The sequence below is a fragment of the Lactuca sativa genome, chromosome 7 (assembly GCF_002870075.4).
Source record: "Lactuca sativa cultivar Salinas chromosome 7, Lsat_Salinas_v11, whole genome shotgun sequence".
NCBI lineage: Eukaryota > Viridiplantae > Streptophyta > Magnoliopsida > Asterales > Asteraceae > Lactuca > Lactuca sativa.
The window spans coordinates 44,471,829-44,494,054 of record NC_056629.2 but is presented as its reverse complement, the minus strand read 5'-3'; the positions used below and the strand labels follow the sequence as shown (position 1 = coordinate 44,494,054).

Below are 22,226 nucleotides of genomic sequence, written 5' to 3'. Positions count from 1 at the left end.
TATATATATATATATATATATATATATATATATATATATATATATATATATATATATATATATATATATATATATATATATATATATATATTAAATGTGCTAAGGAATTGACATAAATGGTCCCCTGTTTATGTCTTTAGTTATAGTTTTTGTCATTTCTGTTATATTTTGATTTATTTAATTTCTCCGTTTTGGGTTTATTCTACCACCGCCAACCTTCACGATATGTGGCTTCTGTATTTCCTCACCGCCTCACCTGCCACTCCTCTTATGCCATCTTCATGATCCACCGCCTACTTCTCTCCATGTTTTATGTCTTTTCTCCCAAAGAGGGTTACTTTACCGGGGTTAAGGCACCGCTTCTATCATCTTAGTAGACAACCTTCGCAATCCATATCCACTGCTTCTTTCTTCCACAGTAAAGTTCCATCCACCGACTCCACTGCCTGCTTTCATCTGCATTTCTTTCGTCACGATCCCTTCCCTATCTGCTATTCGACTCTTCAATTCCGCCATAGCCGACGCCGACGAGTATGCGTACACCACAGACGTCTCCGACGAGTCTGCCCCCACCATTGTAGAAGCCGGCGAGCCCTAATTTCGTGTACCTTTACTTCAACTCCGGTCACATCCACACCCGACGAGTCATGCTTCGATTCCGGATACATTCAATGTCGGGTCTCCCTGTGCGATTCATTGTTAATAGACTTTGTGTGAGATTAAGGTCACCTCTTTTCTCCCCTCTCTTTTCTTCTTATGATAGTACTGGAATTCAATGTTATTGCTCAAATGAAAATCAACAGGTACAAGACAACTAATTTTGAGTTTCTTACTTCCCACTATCGTTGTTGGTTGCAGCCTCAAATCAACCAACGTTCTCCTCTACCATCCTCTGTTTCAGACCCTATTTTGAATTAATAATGACTTCAGATCAAATATCATTTTAATTACAACGGAAGGCTTCCGACCCCCGCAAAGCGGGGGGACTTTTCTAGTTACTTTTAATACAATTTAAGGGAAATAAAGTTTAATATTTTTTTATTTTCCGCTCCTATATTTCATTCCCTCTCCAAGTTCATATTCCAGATATTTGATTGAACGGATATGGCGGTCGTAAATGAGTCAATTTTGTAGTTTCTTAAACCCATAGATTCCATTGAGCGACAGTGCTCATATGTTGATTTTTCCTTATATGGTTACATGTATGAAAAGATACATTGGTGTCCTCATCAAATACTCCAAAAGAAAAGGACATGTCCCTAAGAAAAAATTATTGTGTAAATAAAAAGAAAAAGAACTCAACACTAGCTAGAAACTAAAACCAAATAAATTTATGGTGGAAGTATTTGCAAAGAAGAAAGCAAGAAAAATCCATTTAGAAGCTTATGGGGTACATGAGAAACGTAATGCACATGCACAACAAGGGTGCTTATTGTACTTGGCTTGGTATGCTACCTTATTTTATTAGTTTCACATCCGAAGAAACTAGATACGATCTTAAAACATATAAAATACATATATAGGATTACCACATTTAGAAAACAAAATGACGTACGACCAACCATCTAACATATGTTTCCATCAAACACAACATGCATGCATGCTGTCATATATCATGTCACGCCTGAAGAATGACACCCAAAGAGTCTACGGAACTGCCACACTTTCCATAGAATCCCGAAAACTTACCGCGTGTGACCCCAAACGAGAAATCAGTCCCGGGGTTTGTGCCGTATTCCCCATAAGTTCTGATGTTGGTCTGAAAAGTCACTGACGTAATCACGGTGTGGTCACCAAATGATCCGACACGTCCACTAATCCCGATGAGGTACTCATTGTCGTCAAAGATGATCTGAAACCGAAATATAAATATCATGACTGCTATATTGTAAAACAAGAACCTAACTTCGATACGTGTATACATGACAGATGAATTAGAAGCTTACCATATGAGGTGAGCCGCCATCACCACCGAATTTTTCAGAAGAATGGGTATGGCCATACCCATCCTTGTAAGTGAAACGGATGAAATCTAAAGCGTCTCCACTGCTTAAAGCTATCTTGGTAAGTGTTGAACCATCAGGTATTATGAATTCCCAGGTACGTGATCCACCCTTTCCTCCCCAAGTTGTACCCCATACGCATTCTGCATTGGCTGCCTGCATATGGATCCAGAATAAAATATTACTAAAAGAGATGAAAAAATTTTAGCAATGAAGAAACCATGTAAACCTGACATTCCCTATTCAAATATAGATAACAAAACTTTCAGAATTATGGTGAATGTATGTACCATTTTGGTTAGTGTGGAACTGAAGTTGTAAGTGTAGTCCGTTAAGTGCTTGAGTATATATAGACACTAGCTTGGGGTTGTATAATTGAATGGTACTGGAGTTAGAACGAGGTGAGGTGGCATGTCTAAAACATTTCTCGAGATTCAGGTTTTCCAATTCCTAAAAGCGTTTGATTAAAAACTCACATGATGCATGTGTAAGGAGTACTAGTCTAGGTCTGATCGTCTTATATTTCCTCGTGCAGTAATTACAAGCACTCAAGCAGACATAAAACAATGATTAGTACCTAACACATTGATATTTGATAAACAAGTGTCAAAACTTTTGTATCTTTGCTTCCTGTTTCCATGTCTTGTTAGGCGTTTTTTTTGTATATTTCTACTTAGCAGGATGACTTTTTATTACACTTTTGCTGTTAAAAAAAAGAAGGCACTCTTATATGCACCATTAATTAGTGTAATGCATAAAAGTTACTCATCAATGTAAATCCTCCATTGCTTTTCAATCTTTTTTTAGTGTGGAATCTTATCATATGATTTGTTTATATTTAGACAAACTGCAAAAATAATATTTGTGGTTTGCATTTTTTTTTAGAGATTTGGTACTTAAAATTTCAAAAGTTGAAACATAGTCTTTTCCAACAAATTTTGCTGTTATTTGGTTTGATGTAAAATTGAAATGACTATCTTCTCATTATTATAATTATTTTTTAATTTTCTTTCTTTACTAAGTATTTTATTATTATTAAATCAAAAGTTACATGATCATTATGTATGAGAGAGAGAAAGAAAGAGACGTTAACTCCCCATGTTCGTATAAGAACCATTTATGAAAAAAAAATTAAAAAAAAAGTCTATTTTATTTTTTATTAATTATCGTAAACAAAATAAAAAAGCCAATAAACTAAAGCATATAAAATATAGTATTTATATTAAACGTGCAAGTTTTAAACAAATAAAGGACAGTTCGAGTTAATTTTTGAAATTTAAGACCGAACATGTCTTTTACATTTGCACGAGGAACGATTCGTATAATTACCCTAAACTAAAACATATAAAATGTAGTACTTATATAAATAAAAATAGAACAACTTTAATCACCATGGAGATACATTTTATTTAATGTATGGTATCTAAACTTTATCTAAAATATTTAAACTACAATACATAGTAAATACTTTTATTTTATATTTTCTTTGTCTAAATTATAGAAACGTCATTTTTGTTTATTTTTAATTTTTACCTTATAGAATTTGAGTGATCTATCTTAATATGGTCAACATAAGGAAATTCTGTATATGGGTCCATTATTTGCGTTCTTAAATTCGATTATGATTACGGCATCCCTTTTCATAGTCTGAATTATGAGAACTTGGCAAATTGAAATGGACATATTATAGCAAAAGACTGGTTTAGTCTTTATGTGAGACATCATGAATCGTGTCCCATATGCTTCGGATATAGGATCGATTACATGTGCTACACTCATCCTTTCTAAAATTTTCCAAATGCCTAGTGCATTAAGAAGGGAAAAGGTTTAGAACTGGATATGACTAAAAGGATTAAACAATTGTCGAGGACAATCTAAGGTTTACCAAAGATTGGGTGCTCAAGGACAGTTGGAAGTATAGTGATAATTCTGGAAGGACCATATTGACATAGTCTGTAAGGAGGCAACTCTTGTTCAGAAGTGATAGTCAAAATGGAATGTGGAAATGTTTCAAAGTTAGAATTTTCAATCTGTTTAAGATAAGGAAACTTAATGCAAGAAGGATGTTTCCAAGGAGCTGATCTCCTTTGGAATACTCCGTAATGATTGTTGTCAAGTCTTTCTAACTTTGTGCATAATCATTACAAGAGGATCAATGCATATAAGTTTAGAATCTAACAGATTTCAGTAAATGACATGAATTTGGAATTCTTGTATTTGCAGTAAGGATTTGGGAGTGTGAAAAGAGAATCATTGAAGTTATGTTCAATGGATCTAGTTTACAAAGTAAAGATCATAGACAAACATAGTATGCATACTTGGTGTATGGCATGACTAGTGTTTAGAAAACATAGTGTACATGCTTGGAGCATGGGACAACTATTGTTTTAAATTCAAGAATAAAGTTGATAGCTGAAACAGTATACAATGAATAATGTGTAATCATATGGTGATAAATAAAAGGTGTTTTATTTATGTTCATAGGTTTTGATACCATATTGGATTCAATTATTATTGTGTTTCACTTTGCATGTTTTGACTTCCCGAATAAACTGGGTTATTCTTCCGGAATGACTAAGTTATTCAAACCATCCACAGTCGGTCATATGTTGGAAGTAGATATGAATTAAGACTGTCATGGGTTGGCTTGTAGAGGTCTAAGGTGTTGGACAAAGGGCTACAACACTCATGAGTGCTCATAAGTTCTGAGTATTGGATTCAACCCGCACTCATTGGAATCACTTCATGGATTTTATCACGAGTGATAATATCTTATATTCTTCAAACCTAGAGATATGAGTTGTTACTATGAGTTGAAACATAGTCTTTTCCAACAAATTTTGCTGTTATTTGGTTTGATGTAAAATTGAAATGACTATCTTCTCATTATTATAATTATTTTTTAATTTTCTTTGTTTACTAAGTATTTTATTATTATTAAATCAAAAGTTACATGATCATTATGTATGAGAGAGAGATAGAAAGAGACGTTAACTCCCCATGTTCGTATAAGAACCATTTATGAAAATTTTTTTAAAAAAAAAGTTTATTTTATTTTGTATTAATTATCGTAAATAAAATAAAAAAGCCAATACACTAAAGCATATAAAATATAGTATTTATATTAAACGTGCAAGTTTTAAACAAATAAAAGACAGTTCGAGTTAATTTTTGAAATTTAAGACCGAACATGTCTTTTACATTTGCACGAGGAACGATTCGTATAATTACCCTAAACTAAAACATATAAAATGTTGTACTTATATAAATAAAAATAGAACAACTTTAATCACCATGGAGATACATTTTATTTAATGTATGGTATCTAAACTTTATCTAATATATTTAAACTACAATACATAGTAAATACTTTTATTTTATATTTTCTTTGTCTAAATTATAGAAACGTCATTTTTGTTTATTTTTAATTTTTACCTTATAGAATTTGAGTGATCTATCTTAATATGGTTAGTTATGTTAGGATGTTGTAGGTGAAAAAAGAGGCTAAAGTGATTATAAGCATTTAAGTATTTTATTATTAGCTAACAAAAGTTTTTAATTTTGCATTGAAAAATTTATATCTTTATATAAAGAGTATGTTCAAAATTTGATAAAACTAAATAATTTTATTAAAAAAAAATTGACACGATAAAAAACTTATCGTATGTTATACATATTTAACTTTTATCCATACCAATTAAACGAATTTGTTGAATTTTATTTTGTTGTATTTCAGTTAATGTTTTAAAAATCAATAGAAATATTGTAACATCCCGAAATAGCAAGAGTAGGGTTAAAGGGCTAAAAGTGTTAATTGTGAAAGAGTGACTCGGCGAGTCCATGGATGGACTCGGCGAGTAGAGTCGCGACTTGGTCGCGTGATAAGTAGCCGACTCGGCGAGTCAATGAGATGGACTCGGCGAGTAGGCGCTGAGTGGAGAAAACCCTAATTCTCGGAGTTGAGCCATATGTAAAGAGCATTATGTTTCCTCCCCAGCCTCTCTATCACCCCCCCCCCTGAGTCCCAGAAACCCTAAATCGCTGAGAAGCACCATTGTTGAGTGGATTGGAGCTTGGAGAAGTATTTGTTGAAGAAAGTTTGGGAGTTTGAAGGTGTGGGGAAAGGGGCTTTGCTTGGATTCGAGTTACCTTGTAGTTGGGGCGTTCTTTTGAGGTAATATCTCGTTCTTAGGCTGTTGTTATCTTGTTTCTTCATTTTGGGGTATGAGGGAAGCCAATCTTGGGCTATATTGGAGTCTAGAGGTTAGATCTAAGGTTGCTACCTCTGATCTGAGATGGAGAAGAATCAGAGAGCATGAAAGTCCCTGTGTTGGAGTGTTTAGTGAAGCCTTCATGTCCCAAACCCTAACCCAAAGTGCAAAAAGCCTAGATCTCGTCGGATTCACGTAAAGTTTGCCACTTTACGCGATGAATGGGTTGTAGGAAGCTAGATCTATGTTTTGGATCAATTGCATGGCCTGGAGTGCTTCTGTATGGTTTCAGACCGGTGGTACTCGGCGAGTCACATGGGTGTACTCGACGAGTTGGTTGAAGATGAGCTGGAACTCGACGAGTTGGAAGAACAACTCGGCGAGTCGGATGAAGATGGCCTGGAACTCAGCGAGTTGTATGAACAACTCGGCGAGTAGGTTGAAGATAGCCTTAGACTCGGCGAGTCTGTTCTTGGACTCGGCGAGTCTTGTCGAAGAATCCCGATGTTCTCTGGTTGAGTCGAGAATCGGTTAGTCATAGGATGACTCGGTGAGTTGTGTGCGAGTGGACTCAAAGTTGTTGGACTCGGCAAGTCTCGGGGTGACTCGGCGAGTTAGGTCGCAGATTGAGGGAAGTTCTGAGTATGGAGACTCGGCGAGTCATCAGGTTGACTCGGCGAGTAGGGTCAGTCAGGGGTTGACTTTGACCTTGTCTTGGACCAAGGGTTGTCCAGTGGTTTCCAAGGGTATTTTGGTAATTGTTGATTATTGTTTTGAGTTCAGTGTATTGGTGATTGACCAGTGGTGGAGATCGTATCAGTGATCGGAGCAACTTGGGTTATCTGTTCAGTCGGCAGTTTCGAGGTGAGTTATCCTCACTATATTAACGGGGTTTAAGGCACCAAGGCCGGCCCTTATCGGATTGAGATCCGGGTAGTTGTTGCTATGTTGTTGTTATGTTGTTGCTGTGATATGTTTGCATCCGGAGAGTTAGGATGGTATACGTTAGAGGCCTGATTGAGATCGGTATCCTGAGAGATAGGGAGGCGCTATGCTAGCGACCTGTTAGGCCGGTATCCTGGTTTAGGATGATGATATGTTATGTGATCTTTTTGATATGCTTGTGGACTGTGATTTGCTTTATGATTGTATGTATATATGTGCACATGGTTGTTTGGACTGGGGCTGGGTTGAGGCAGGTCCTGCTGTGTGCAGTAGGCCAAGATACCCAGGGCGGACCGGTTGTCCCGAAGGCCCAGCGAGCGGTCCGGATAGGCTGTAGGTCCCGAAAGGGCGGACTAGACGTGCCGAAGGCTCGGAGAGTGGACCAGATAAACTGAAGGCCCGGTGCAGGCGGACCAGTCATACTATAGACTCAGAGAGTGGACCAGGTGGATTGAAGGCCCGGGAGCAGGCGGACCAATCACACCGCAGACTCGATGTATGTGGATAGACTCAGAGGGTGGACCAGGTGGACTGTAGGCCGGTGCGGCGGACCAGTCACACAGTAGACCCGAAGTGCATGGCTGTTCTGTGATCAGATATGTTATGGTATGTTATGCGTGTATGGTATATGTGGTTGGTAATTTGGGGATATCTCACTAAGCTTTCGGGCTTACAGTTGTGGTTTTATGTTTTTCAGGTTCTTCAGGTGATCGTGGCAAGGTGAAGGCGTGATCGTACCGCTCCTCATGATTTTGTAGTGTTGTGATTCTGGGAACACGTTAAATGTTTTGTACTGAAAACCTTTTTGTAAAGATGTTATGGTATCGAGATGTTTTTGAAAAAAATTAAAATTGGTTTTATTTTTCGGTCGTTACAAGTTGGTATCAGAGCTTTGGTTTGAGTGAATTGGAGGAACATTCGTGTGACTCCAGTCTCAAATCGGGGAGAGTTTTCAAAAGAGTATTTAAAATGGTTTTCAAAATGAGTAAGGGAGGACGCGGAGGTACGATCAGCCGGAGCCAGTAACCCCCAAAATACCATGCATGTTATTTGTTTTTGAGCTTTGATAGAACAGCATGCTAGAGTTAGGCTAGGGATCTTCAGGAATTCATGATAAAGTTGCCTGATTTGTGATGCCTGTAGCCTAGGGTTCCTTATGGGAGATTCTCAGTGTTCCTCTAGTGGTGAGGGTTGAGCGTTGTTATGCATGTTTCTCTAGGGTGTTGTGGTAGTACTTCATACAAATATGGGTAGGTGTGGAAGGTAGTATGGGCCCGTACTACTGGAAGCACAGGACCCATACGCGTATCAGGGAAACCATGATCTCTAGGGTTGGGCTGAGAGAGTTGGATCCCAGGTTTGTGGGAAGAGTCTGAGATTTTGTGTGGTGTTTTTCAGTATGGAGATTCCGAGGTATGATGAGAGTGGATCCGAGTCAGGATCGGGAGCTGGAGAGAGAGTTCCGGGCGGATCGGTGCCGCCCGAGGTTATCGGTCAGATGAGCACGAGCGAGTTGGATGCGAGGATTCATGAGATCCTGCGTGACGAGATTGCTGAGTTGTTTCGGGCTGAGTTGCCAGAGCTGTTTGGGTCGATGAAGACCGCCATGGTTGAGTATTTTGATGAGCGCTATGCAGCTCTCACTGAGACGGCTGCCGCAGCGGCTACATCGGCTGTAGCAGCGGCAGGGGGACGAGCTGGTCGGGGCTTTCAATATCGGGACTTCGTTAATACGAAGCCTCCCACCTTCGATGGAGTTCAGGACCCGGTCGTCGCTATGAGATCGTTATCAGACATGGAGGGGTGTTTCTTCACGTGTTCATGCCCTGCTGATCAGAGGGTGAGGTGTGCTCTGAACCTGTTGAGGCTCGGGGCGAAAGATTGGTGGAGATTGACCACGGGGTCATATTCAGATACGCAGAGGGTTGCGGTTTCATGGGATCAGTTCAGAGAAATGTTCATCACTTGTTATGTTCCGCAGGTTGAGAGGGAGAGATTGGCTCAAGAGTTCCTTGAGTTGAAGCAGGATTCGGAGTCGGTGACTGAGATCACCAAGATGTTCACTGAGAGGGTGATGTTTTGCCCTGAGTTCGCTTCGGAGCAGGCTCAGATGTCCCGATATCTGAGTATGCTCAAGAGGGACATCCGGCAGTTTGTGTCTGCGCAGAGGTGCGGGACATTGTTGGAGTTGCAGGAGGCCGCTAGGCGGCGTGAGTTAGAGATTGAGTTCCAGATGCGTGAGTTGAGGCAGGCTACGGTGCAGTCGCAGCCGGCGCCGAAACGGTCCAAGACCGTTGATGTTAGAGTGGGGGATCTGAGCAGCCACACTTGTGGGAAGTGTGGGAGGAGTCACGCCGGAGTTTGTAGGTCCGGTGGTGTATGCCGCAAGTGCGGAAAGGAGGAGCACTATGCGAGGGATTGTCGGCAGTCAGCGCCAGTTCAGGATTTGAGGATTTGCTATCTTTGTCATCAGGTTGGACTTTTGAGGGTCAACTGTCCACAACTTGCTGCAGGATCGGTGCAGGCTCCAGCACCGGCCACCTTGAGGATCACAGGTGGAGGTCAGGGTGGAGCGGAGCCCCCAAGGGCTCAGGGTCGTGCTTTTCAGCTTGTAGCAGAGGAGGTCGAGGCAGTGCCAGAGACAGCTGCGAGTATGTTTCTTTCTTGATGTCTTGTTATCTTGTGATTATTGTGGTGTATTGTTTTGTGCTGGTATCTTTGTGTGGTCTTCGATGTGGTATTCGTCGTTTCGCGGGTTGTGGGTTAGTTACGGGTTATTGTTTTGGGAATTCTGTTGGTTATCATTCATGAGGGTTATTAGTGGAAACCCGACATTGGGTTGCAAGCCGGGTAGCATCTGCTTTCTGAGGAGTGGTTAGATGCAGTTTGAGTTCTTTTCGAGCAGGTTGATCGGTGTTGATGTGAGGTCTTGTTAAGGTTGCTTATGCTTGTGGGAAGCAGTCCGTGTGTAAGTGTTTTCTTTGTGAAAGAGTTGTTCTGGGAGGTCGGTAATGGCGATCGGTGGTTGATAGTTAGTGCCCAAGTGGGGAAGAATTCGAGAATTCTCCGGGAGATCGACGAGTATTCGAGAGTGCTTAGCTGTTGGGATTCAGCAAGTGTTCTGTCAGCCCAGAGTATAGACTGATAAGAGTAAGTGTCGGGCATGCGGGGCGGGATACAGACCTAGGGCATTTTATTGAGGAGGGCCTGGGAGCAGGCCGGGATCGAGTATGTATGATGGAGTCAGAGTTTGGAACCCTTAAAGGGCTAGAACAGTACGCATGGGAGGATTTCCGAGAGTGATAGCTCGGAATGATGAATGCTAGTCGAGCGGTACGGATAGACTGAAGGCCGGTAGGCGTACCAGTCAGGCCGAAGGCTCGGAGAACGGTCCAGCCAAACTGAAGGCACTGAGAGTGGTCCAGATTGGCTGAAGGTTCTGAGAGTGGTCCAGATGGGCTGAAGGCCTGGTGAGGCGGTCCAGTCATGCTGAAGACTCTGCAGGTATTGCTGGATCTGTTGAGGATATGGTTTGGGTATGTCGCAGTGTGTGGCATTAGAAGGTCTGGCCCCGGGTAGTGATCTTGATGAGTTGAGATAGTGCATGGGCTTGAGAGCCCCTGCGATGAGAGCCCGAGTGTGTGTGCTGGATGGATAGCGGATACGCAAAAAGGGTGGTGTCGTGTTGTGCGAGCACCATGGCACTTGTTGAAGTGACAATGTGGCCAAGTGAATTCCTTGGAAAAGGAAGAGAGAAAGGTGTGTAACTCCGTGAGGGAGTGCAAGTTCACGGAAGTGAAAGCGGCAGAGCAGAGTTATGATTAGAGTAATTCGAGTACGGTTTCTGAGCATCGTGTCTGCGGCAGTGGATTAGAAGCTCATCTGGTTTGGGATGTCTGCTGAGGTCGCAGAAGGAATTCCGTAGGTGTAGAGCCAAAAGGCTCGGATAGGATGCAGGGAGAGAGTCTTGGACTCTCAGTGTGATTCTGATCAGGGTATTGGGCATGTTTTAGTGGTTCATACTAGGGGATGTTTGAGGATGTCATCAGTGTATCGGGTTTTCCCAACCTGAGGGTGCTAGAGTTAGTGCAGCATATGTATGTGATTGCAAGAGGAGAACTCGTGGGAGTTGCTCTGAGATAGAGAATGGGTCTTTCCGTCGTCGAGGGATGGATAGAGTGGAATTCGGACCGGGGATCCGATGGTTCATGGCTTTCTAGCCCTTATGGGTCGAGTGATTGTTGAGATTTGGAGCAATGATGCATCTTGGGTAATTCTCGGTTATGGGGTGTGATTATCAGAGGGTACAGCCGGTGCCCGGTTCGAGACGGTGGTCAGGACGCCGTAAGGGAAGGGAGAGTGTGTTCGAGTTTCGATGGGTATGCCTTGAGAGACCTGGTCCTGTTAAGGCCAGGTGGCGCGTTGTGGGAGTATCTTTGGAGTTGAATTGCTGTAAGCTTCGAGGACGAAGCCTAATTTAAGTGGGGGAGAATTGTAACATCCCGAAATAGCAAGAGTAGGGTTGAAGTGCTAAAAGTGTTTGTAGGGTTTCAAAGCACTCCATGGATGATGGCAATGGGCCCCTTTGATGAATTCTAGGTTAAAAGCCCAAGACTTGTCTTTTCCCTATAAATAGTCATGTATTATTCCCAATTAGGGTTAAGAGTGAGGCAAAATGTAGCCGCCACGTGAGGTTTCTTATGTAGTGTTAGATTCTTTAGTCTATGCTGAAAGTGTAATTTATTCCTCATATTTGAATAAATCGAGTGATCATTCGACATAATCTTCATATTTGTGTTTTTCTTATTTTCCGCATCTTGTTCATCAAATCTCAATTAGGGTTTTAAACACAACAAATGGTATCAGAGCGGGTCTTTGAAGATCTATTGATTTTTGAAGTATCGGTTCTTGGTTTGATGATTTTTTGCACAACTTGTTGAAAATTATTGGTGTTTTGGCTTTTTGGAATCAATGTTCTTGTTCAAGCAACTGTTCATAATCACTCATGTTCTTCTACTGTTCATCTGGGTAATTTATTCTCATTCATATTCTGTTTGTATTTTTTTGATTGGATCTGTCCAGTTGTTCGATTCATAATCAACATTTTACAATGACAGATCTATTCCATTGATTTAGCCTAACTGTTTTTTAATCTATATTCATTCATCTGATGACATGTTGGTCATGAGCCCATCATCGTTGTTTACTATTCATTAGTTTCACTCAAATAGCCCACATATTTCGTTCATTGTTCCTATATTGCCGATTGAAATCACAAAATCTCACAAATCAAAAGTTTTTTTTGGGTTTAATTTTATGGCGATTGAATACTCTTTTGTTCTGCTATATCTTACAATTCTCGATTTCTATTTGAGTTTTGGTCTTCAAATCGATTTTGTTTGTCTCAATCGACGTTGTTCTCGAGTTTTGTTTTGGTCTTCAAATCAATTAGATAAAATGTTCTTGGAATCATCTGTTGGTATTTGTATGATTGATTGTAAACTAGGTCTAGATTTGCCATTCGATGTTAATTAGGGATTGTTATTTTGAGAACTGATGATGAATAGCTGAAGAAGAATCGATAAGTGAATATTTTTGGAACAATAGGGTAATGAATAAATTGGTAGTCGGAAGGATGTCATTTGACTGGAACTTCAATCTATACTGAAATTGCAAAATCAATTTGAATCATGTTGCCCAGAGTGAATGAATCGGAGTGTTCAAACGATTGGAAAAAGATGATTTTGGTGGTCAATGCTAAAAAGTCAAAATTGATTGTGATTTGGGGTGAACTATGAACGAATGAAGCTCGTTTTTTCTGGGCTCACACTCATAACGCTCGTTGACATGGATTCGCATTGGGTTTGTTATCGATTTGATTCAAAGCGAAAGGTCAAGGAATCGGTGTTGCCTTGATTCATTCCATCGGAATCGGAGCGAACCTCTCACATTCGATGTTTCTGATAAAAGCGAAACGACTTGAAATTGGGACTGCGAATGGCTCGGATTCACTTTGGTATCTGTGTGCTCGGAACGAAAGTCTACAAGGAGTTGATTGGAATCGTATGTGTGGTTTCGTTTGTGAACACTCGTATGAGTCCCCTTCCAGTCGTGTTCTTTAAATCAGGGGTAAATTGGGGAAGATGACTTAACGTTTTTTTTGTCCCTGCAACACCTACGATTTGTCAATTCCGGTCCCTGTATTTTTCATGGCTTGGCAATTATGGACCATTTCCAGAATCTGTTACAAATGAAGGGGCATTTGATGCAGAATTACCTTTTCAGTCCCAGAACTTCAGCAATGTGACAGTCTCAACCCGTTTTTCGAAAAGTTTACAAATTTGAGGGCCGGTGAACAATTTTGAATTCTTTAATGCACATATTTTTTCATGAACAGAAAAATAAGGATTCCATCAAGTCTTGGCGGTTCAGAAAGTCGTTTTCCGTGATATCGTTAAATTTTTCACGACTTTTTCGGATTTTATACTTCATTGTATATATCATTTTGTCGCGGGGGACCATAGTAAATTTTTATCCATTCAAGATCATTCTCATGACCATTTGAAGGCTTTATAATCATGTTTTTGATTAAAAATCAGAGGAGAATTTGGTATGGCCATTCGAAATTGGATTTGTGACTTTTCAAAGTTGAAGATTTTTGATAAAGCTTGTGGTAGAATTATGAAGGTAGCTTTTACAGCGGAAGTTCTTCATTGAGCTCTGCTAAAGCTTTTACAGAGAAGTATCCTTTACAGCGGAAGTTTTTCATCGAGCTCTGCTAAGGACTTGTTATATCTCCGACTTCTTGTATTTTCTCGATCAAGTGGCGTTACGAATCTTAAAGTTTGGGTTGTTACATGATATTTTTTGATGGCTTATATCATTAGCTTATTTGAAGATCATTGTGACTTGGAGGGGGAGCTCTTCAAAGACAAGAAGTGATTCGGTCTCTTTGTTCTGAAATGGGTTTTTATGGCGGGTTTGGTTTTCATGAAGATTCTTTGGGATTACATTCGAAAAAGAAGTTTAAAGACATTACTTCAGTGCTTGATTTATATATCCTAGAGCTCGTGTTTGAAGACTATTGAAGAATCAAGATTCGTGGATTGCTTCATATATTCCTCGTTGCAGATCTTTTTATTTGCTAGATGCTTGTTTTGGAAGTTAAAGCATTGTCATCCATTCCATACTTTGAGGGGGAGATTGTAGGGTTTCAAAGCACTCCATGGATGATGGCAATGGGCCCCTTTGATGAATTCTAGGTTAAAAGCCCAAGACTTGTCTTTTCCCTATAAATAGTCATGTATTATTCCCAATTAGGGTTAAGAGTGAGGCAAAATGTAGCCGCCACGTGAGGTTTCTTATGTAGTGTTAGATTCTTTAGTCTATGATGAAAGTGTAATTTATTCCTCATATTTGAATAAATCGAGTGATCATTCGACATCATCTTCATATTTGTGTTTTTCTTATTTTCCGCATCTTGTTCATCAAATCTCAATTAGGGTTTTAAACCCAACAGCGTTAATTGGGAAAGAGTGACTCGGCGAGTAGGGTCACGACTTGGTCGCGTGATAAGTAGCCGACTCGGCGAGTCAATGAGATGGACTCGGCGAGTAGGCGCTGAGTGGAGAAAAACCTAATTCTTGGAGTTGAGCCCTATATAAAGAGCATTATATTTACTCCCCAGCCTCTCTATCACCCCCCCCCCCCCCCCTTGAGTCCCAGAAACCCTAAATCGCGGAGAAGCACCATTGTTGAGTGGATTGGAGCTTGGAGAAGTATTTGTTGAAGAAAGTTTGGGAGTTTGAAGGTGTAGGGCAAGGGGCTTTGCTTGGATTCGAGTTTCCTTGCAGTTGGGGCGTTCTTTTGAGGTAATATCTCGTTCTTAGGCTGTTGTTATCTTGTTTCTTCATTTTGGGGTTTGAGGGAAGCCAATCTTGGGCTATATTGGAGTCTAGAGGTTAGATCTGAGGTTGCTACCTCAGATCTGAGATGGAGAAGAATCAGAGAGCATGAAAGTCCCTGTGTTGGAGTGTTTAGTGAAGCCTTCATGTCCCAAACCCTAACCCAAAGTGCAAAAAGCCTAGATCTCGTCGGATTCACGTAAAGTTTGCCACTTTACGTGATGAATGGGTTGTAGGAAGCTAGATCTATGTTTTGGATCAATTGCATGGCCTGGAGTGCTTCTGTATGGTTTCAGACCGGTGGTACTCGGCGAGTCACATGGGTGTACTCGACGAGTTGGTTGAAGATGAGCTGGAACTCGACGAGTTGGAAGAACAACTCGGCGAGTCGGATGAAGATGGCCTGGAACTCAGCGAGTTGTATGAACAACTCGGCGAGTAGGTTGAATATAGCCTTAGACTCGGCGAGTCTGTTCTTGGACTCGGCGAGTCTTGTTGAAGAATCCCGATGTTCTCTGGTTGAGTCGAGAATCGGTAATTCAAGGGATGACTCGGTGAGTTGTGTGCGAGTGGACTCAGAGTTGTTGGACTCGGCAAGTCTCGGGGTGACTCGGCGAGTTAGGTCGCGGATTGAGGGAAGTTCTGAGTATGGGGACTCGGCGAGTCATCGGGTTGACTCGGCGAGTAGGGTCAGTTAGGGGTTGACTTTGACCTTGTCTTGGACCAAGGGTTGTCCAGTGGTTTCCAAAGGTATTTTGGTAATTGTTAATTATTGTTTTGAGTTCAGTGCATTGGTGATTGACCAGTAGTGGAGATCGTATCGGTGATCGGAGCAGCTTGGGTTATCTGTTCAGTCGGCAGTTTCGAGGTGAGTTATCCTGACTATATCAACGGGGTCTAAGGCACCAAGGCCGGCCCTTATCGGATTGAGATCCGGGTAGTTGTTGCTATGTTGTTGTTATGTTGTTGCTGTGATATGTTTGCATCCGGAGAGTTAGGATGGTATACGTTAGAGGCCTGATTGAGATCGGTATCCTGAGAGATAGGGAGGCGCTATGCTAGCGACCTGTTAGGTCGGTATCCTGGTTTAGGATGATGATATGTTATGTGATCTGTTTGATCTGCTTGTGGACTGTGATTTGCTTTATGATTGTATGTATATATGTGCACATGGTTGTTTGGACTGGAGCTGGGTTGAGGTAGGTCCTGCTGTGTGCAGTAGGCCAAGATACCCAGGGCGGACCGGTTGTCCCGAAGGCCCAGCGAGCGGTCCGGATAGGCTGTAGGTCCCGAAAGGGCGGACTAGACGTGCCGAAGGCTCGGAGAGTGGACCAGACAGATTGAAGGCCCGGTGCGGGCGGACTAGTCATACTGTAGACTCAGAGAGTGGACCAGGTGGATTGAAGGCCCGGGACCGGGCGGACCAATCACACTGCAGACTCGATGTATGTGGATAGACTCAGAGGGTGGACCAGGTGGACTGTAGGCCGGTGCGGCGGACCAGTCACACAGTAGACCCGAAGTGGATGGTTGTTCTGTGATCAGATATGTTATGGCATGTTATGCGTGTATGGTATATGTGGTTGGTAATTTGGGGATATCTCACTAAGCTTTCGGGCTTACAGTTGTGGTTTTATATTTTTCAGGTTCTTCAGGTGATCGTGGCAAGGCGAAGGCGTGATCGTACCGCTCCTCATGATTTTGTAGTGTTGTGATTTTGGGAACACGTTAAATGTTTTGTACTGAAAACCTTTTTGTAAAGATGTTATGGTATCGAGATGTTTTTGAAAAAAATTAAAATTGGTTGTATTTTTCAGTCGTTACAAATATATTTTTAACTTTCACTCAAACTAAATAACTTTTATCCATACATTTTTTTTAATTGAAGACAAAAATTTATTTGTATTCTGAAATCAAAATAGAAATATATTTTTAACTTTCACTCAAACTACATATTTATATTTTTAAAACAAAATAACAACATAGTAGTATTTTTAAAGCAAGAGGGGGCTAAGGTTTCTCAAGGAATGATATGAGGTGATGGAGGCTAGATATGGGAAGGGTTCCAAGAAGTTAGAGCCCTTAAATAGGGCTCAAAGCCTTAGGATTAGCATTTTGGTCAGCAGCAATTATGCTCTACGTAAACTAAGTTACGTCATACGTAAGTCATTTAAAAACACGATATGATTTCAACATCTACGCAATGCGTAGTTCTCTTACTCCCTACGTAGGGAAAAACCTCCAAGTTCCAGTACAACTTCAAACAACCATAACTTCTTCATTTCAATTCTGTTTTTGGTGTTCTTTATATGTACCCAAAGGTATCGACAATCCCTACATATCTATATAGTTACACTTGCCTTAATAAATGTGGAACTAATAACCATAATCCATGCAAGAAGCCTAACTTATAACTTTTCCTATTTTACCATGTGGCTCCAAAACACAAACCTTGGGCATTGTTATGATATTGTACATGACGTTCTCCGCCCCCGAATGTTTCTGTCGTTTTGGTTTAGGGTGTGACAAACGATCACTTCTATTCTGAAATGATTAAATTATGTTTTTGAGACTTCTACATTGTTTTTCCTTACCTTCTGGCCTCAGGATTAACGTGCACAAGAGTACTCTGATGGGTTTTGGAGTTCAGTTTTTGGTAGTGGAGGATGTGACAGTTTCTATTGGTTGTGTTCATAGTAAAAGTTTGTTCTATTATTTAGGTCACATAGTGAGTGGTAATATATATCATATTGCTTCATGGGATGATATGATCGATAGATTTACTTCTAAACTTTCAAATTAGAAGGATAAAACTCTTTCGGTAGAGGCAAACTGACGTTACTTAGGTTAGTTTTAGGTGCTACCCTAACGTACTTTATGTCTACTTTCATAGCTCTGGAGTTTTTTTCGAACCGTTTTGAATCCTTTTGTAATGCTTTTTTCTTGGGGTTGGGAAGAACATGTAATGGTGGTCTCGAGGTTAATAGTCTTTTTTTTTCTCTCAACCGTGCTATTCTTTTTAAATGGAGTTGGCGGTTTCTTTTGTTTCCTATTGTTCTTGGAGTTAAAGTGATCAACTCCATTCATGGAGGACATGGTTACTTGGTCATTCTTCACTAAGGAGTGTTGGTAACTCCATTTGGGAATCAATAGTTGATTCTTTACTTCTAAAGGTATCGATCTTATGTCTTTTTGCAAAACGGTGATTGGAGATGGCAAGCTTACTTCTTTTTTGGGGACCACTGGATTAGTAATGACCCTTTAAAAAACTTCTTTCCATAGATGATATTCCCTTGTATTGGATAAGCAAATATCTATTTCTTTGAAGATCCAACAACCGGGTTGGGTAACTTATTTTAGAAGAAACCCGAGAGAAAGAGTTGTGGTCCGATTTCTTAGATTTCATATCCTTGGTTATCATCTCTTCGTCTTCAGATAGGCTGAGTTGGTCCCTTGATTGTTGGTTCTTTTTCTATGTCTTCTATGAGATCGGAAATTGATAAGCGTTCTCTTATTGGGTCTAGTTCTACTACTAGATGCCGTTGTGTCACTCCTATAAAAGTTAATGTTTTTGTCCTATTTGCAAGAAGGAAGTCGAAAATGTCACTCATTTGTTCTTTAAATGTGAATTGGATATCAACTTATTGAAATTTTTTTTGCAGATGGTCGAATATTCATATGCCTTCTTTGCTTCCAGCGCCACATTTGATTCACTGGGTTGGTTTGTTGCATTTGTCTTCTCTTTGTCAGCAGTTTCTGAAGGCTGTTTTTTGTTTTTTACACTCTCTGGTGGTCGATTTGGTGCTTTAGAAATTTTTTTCTTTTTGGTAAAGTTAAGCCTAAAAATTGCTTGTTATTTGATAAGATGATTTCTCAAAGTTTCTTTTGGGCTGATGGTAGGTGTTGTAAAACTAATGCCAATTGTGTTGCCTAGAGGACCCAATTTTTTTTTATTGCTTCCATGTAACTGTTTCTTTTGTCTAGATTCTAGCCGGCTTTCAATTATATATTTTTCATTCTAAAAAAATGGTTGCCTGAGTCTAACTAGACTCATAACCGAAGAAACTACATGTCTGAATATATTTGCTTAAATAGTAGTAATTATTTTAAATTCTCCATCGATGAAAGTACAATAGAATCAGTCACACATAGTAGATTACTAACCTTGTAGATAAGGTCAATGAAATATTGATTATATCCATTTAATATCCAAATTGACTTTTTAAACTCATTAATAGCTTCAAACAAAGTCATTTCCAAAAATATCCTAATAATTTCTCAGAAAAATAAAACTCATCTAATACAAAATATTTTTACCTCCATAATCCCACACTATATAGTTTCTTAATTTCAAAAATACAAATCACAACATTCATAAACCAACCTCCAAATAATATTTTAAGCAAATTAGTAGATTAGAAAGGACGTTAGTTCACCGTATTGAAAGAAAAAATGACTAAAAATCACAATTTCCACCAATTCGGAATGGGAAGTCGAAACCTCATTCATCGGAATGCTATGAATGGCCAACCTATGACTTTTACTAATTAACATAATCTGAAGTTTATATTACAATTTACATATAAAATTTGTTGATTTAGCCTCAAATAGCTAGAATGATCATATTATCTCAATCTTAACAAAATTCAACTTGTAAAGCCTGCTTGAACAATAATTTGCAAAGATCAAAATTATGGATTCGAAGGTTTATATATATGAAAAATCAATATATAGGTTACGAAGAAGATGTTTGTTCTTTGCGTTCTTAAGGTCATCATATTTTAGTATTTTTAATTGGTAAATGAAAATGAACACAAAAGGATAGATAAAAAGACCAAAATACACTCATGTGCATTGCATAAGAAGGGTCTTAATGGTTCCACCTTTAAGGCAGTTAAGTTTAGGGGGTAATCGGACAGCCAAAAAAACAATGAAGGATCATCAGTGCAACAAATGAATCTTATGGACTAAAAGATGTAATTTTCAACAACCATATGAACCAAACATGTAATTACTTTTAATACAATTTAACGGAAATAAATTTTAATATTTTTTTATTTTTCGCTCCTATATTTCATTCCCTCTCCAAGTTCATATTCCAGATATTTGATTGAACTGATATGGCGGTCGTAAATGAGTCAATTTTGTAGTTTCTTAAACCCATAGATTCCATTGAGCGACAGTGCTCATATGTTGATTTTTCCTTATATGGTTACATGTATGAAAAGATACATTGGTGTCCTCATCAAATACTCCAAAAGAAAAGGACATGTCCCTAAGAAAAAATTATTGTGTAAATAAAAAGAAAAAGAACTCAACACTAGCTAGAAACTAAAACCAAATAAATTTATGGTGGAAGTATTTGCAAAGAAGAAAGCAAGAAAAATCCATTTAGAAGCTTATGGGGTACATGAGAAACGTAATGCACATGCACAACAAGGGTGCTTATTGTACTTGGCTTGGTATGCTACCTTATTTTATTAGTTTCACATCCGAAGAAACTAGATACGATCTTAAAACATATAAAATACATATATAGGATTACCACATTTAGAAAACAAAATGACGTACGACCAACCATCTAACATATGTTTCCATCAAACACAACATGCATGCATGCTGTCATATATCATGTCACGCCTGAAGAATGACACCCAAAGAGTCTACGGAACTGCCACACTTTCCATAGAATCCCGAAAACTTACCGCGTGTGACCCCAAACGAGAAATCAGTCCCGGGGTTTGTGCCGTATTCCCCATAAGTTCTGATGTTGGTCTGAAAAGTCACTGACGTAATCACGGTGTGGTCACCAAATGATCCGACACGTCCACTAATCCCGATGAGGTACTCATTGTCGTCAAAGATGATCTGAAACCGAAATATAAATATCATGACTGCTATATTGTAAAACAAGAACCTAACTTCGATACGTGTATACATGACAGATGAATTAGAAGCTTACCATATGAGGTGAGCCGCCATCACCACCGAATTTTTCAGAAGAATGGGTATGGCCATACCCATCCTTGTAAGTGAAACGGATGAAATCTAAAGCGTCTCCACTGCTTAAAGCTATCTTGGTAAGTGTTGAACCATCAGGTATTATGAATTCCCAGGTACGTGATCCACCCTTTCCTCCCCAAGTTGTACCCCATACGCATTCTGCATTGGCTGCCTGCATATGGATCCAGAATAAAATATTACTAAAAGAGATGAAAAAATTTTAGCAATGAAGAAACCATGTAAACCTGACATTCCCTATTCAAATATAGATAACAAAACTTTCAGAATTATGGTGAATGTATGTACCATTTTGGTTAGTGTGGAACTGAAGTTGTAAGTGTAGTCCGTTAAGTGCTTGAGTATATATAGACACTAGCTTGGGGTTGTATAATTGAATGGTACTGGAGTTAGAACGAGGTGAGGTGGCATGTCTAAAACATTTCTCGAGATTCAGGTTTTCCAATTCCTAAAAGCGTTTGATTAAAAACTCACATGATGCATGTGTAAGGAGTACTAGTCTAGGTCTGATCGTCTTATATTTCCTCGTGCAGTAATTACAAGCACTCAAGCAGACATAAAACAATGATTAGTACCTAACACATTGATATTTGATAAACAAGTGTCAAAACTTTTGTATCTTTGCTTCCTGTTTCCATGTCTTGTTAGGCGTTTTTTTTGTATATTTCTACTTAGCAGGATGACTTTTTATTACACTTTTGCTGTTAAAAAAAAGAAGGCACTCTTATATGCACCATTAATTAGTGTAATGCATAAAAGTTACTCATCAATGTAAATCCTCCATTGCTTTTCAATCTTTTTTTAGTGTGGAATCTTATCATATGATTTGTTTATATTTAGACAAACTGCAAAAATAATATTTGTGGTTTGCATTTTTTTTTAGAGATTTGGTACTTAAAATTTCAAAAGTTGAAACATAGTCTTTTCCAACAAATTTTGCTGTTATTTGGTTTGATGTAAAATTGAAATGACTATCTTCTCATTATTATAATTATTTTTTAATTTTCTTTCTTTACTAAGTATTTTATTATTATTAAATCAAAAGTTACATGATCATTATGTATGAGAGAGAGAAAGAAAGAGACGTTAACTCCCCATGTTCGTATAAGAACCATTTATGAAAAAAAAATTAAAAAAAAAGT

The 22,226-nt window shown here is 39.3% G+C and overlaps 2 protein-coding genes across 2 annotated transcripts; both read right to left on the bottom strand.

Moving 5' to 3' along the window:
- Positions 1-1,533: 1,533 nt before the first annotated feature.
- On the bottom strand, positions 1,534-2,435 carry LOC128127147 (protein GOS9-like). Its single transcript, XM_052765542.1, has 3 exons — positions 2,294-2,435; positions 1,947-2,159; positions 1,534-1,852 (listed from the first exon to the last, which is right to left on the bottom strand). Exons 1-3 carry the CDS (start codon positions 2,294-2,296, stop codon positions 1,619-1,621), a joined length of 450 nt encoding a protein of 149 aa, XP_052621502.1. The 5' UTR covers positions 2,297-2,435; the 3' UTR covers positions 1,534-1,618.
- Positions 2,436-20,612: 18,177 nt separating this feature from the next.
- On the bottom strand, positions 20,613-21,512 carry LOC111906587 (protein GOS9). Its single transcript, XM_023902340.3, has 3 exons — positions 21,373-21,512; positions 21,026-21,238; positions 20,613-20,931 (listed from the first exon to the last, which is right to left on the bottom strand). Exons 1-3 carry the CDS (start codon positions 21,373-21,375, stop codon positions 20,698-20,700), a joined length of 450 nt encoding a protein of 149 aa, XP_023758108.2. The 5' UTR covers positions 21,376-21,512; the 3' UTR covers positions 20,613-20,697.
- Positions 21,513-22,226: the final 714 nt, after the last annotated feature.

What these genes read in the sequence shown, in the direction of transcription:
- LOC128127147 (XM_052765542.1), bottom strand. An exon ending in ATGGCGGCTCACCTCATATG is followed by an intron (nt 1,853 to 1,946) that starts GTAAGCTTCTAA and finishes TTTCGGTTTCAG; the next exon opens with ATCATCTTTGACGACAATGA.
- LOC111906587 (XM_023902340.3), bottom strand. An exon ending in ATGGCGGCTCACCTCATATG is followed by an intron (nt 20,932 to 21,025) that starts GTAAGCTTCTAA and finishes TTTCGGTTTCAG; the next exon opens with ATCATCTTTGACGACAATGA.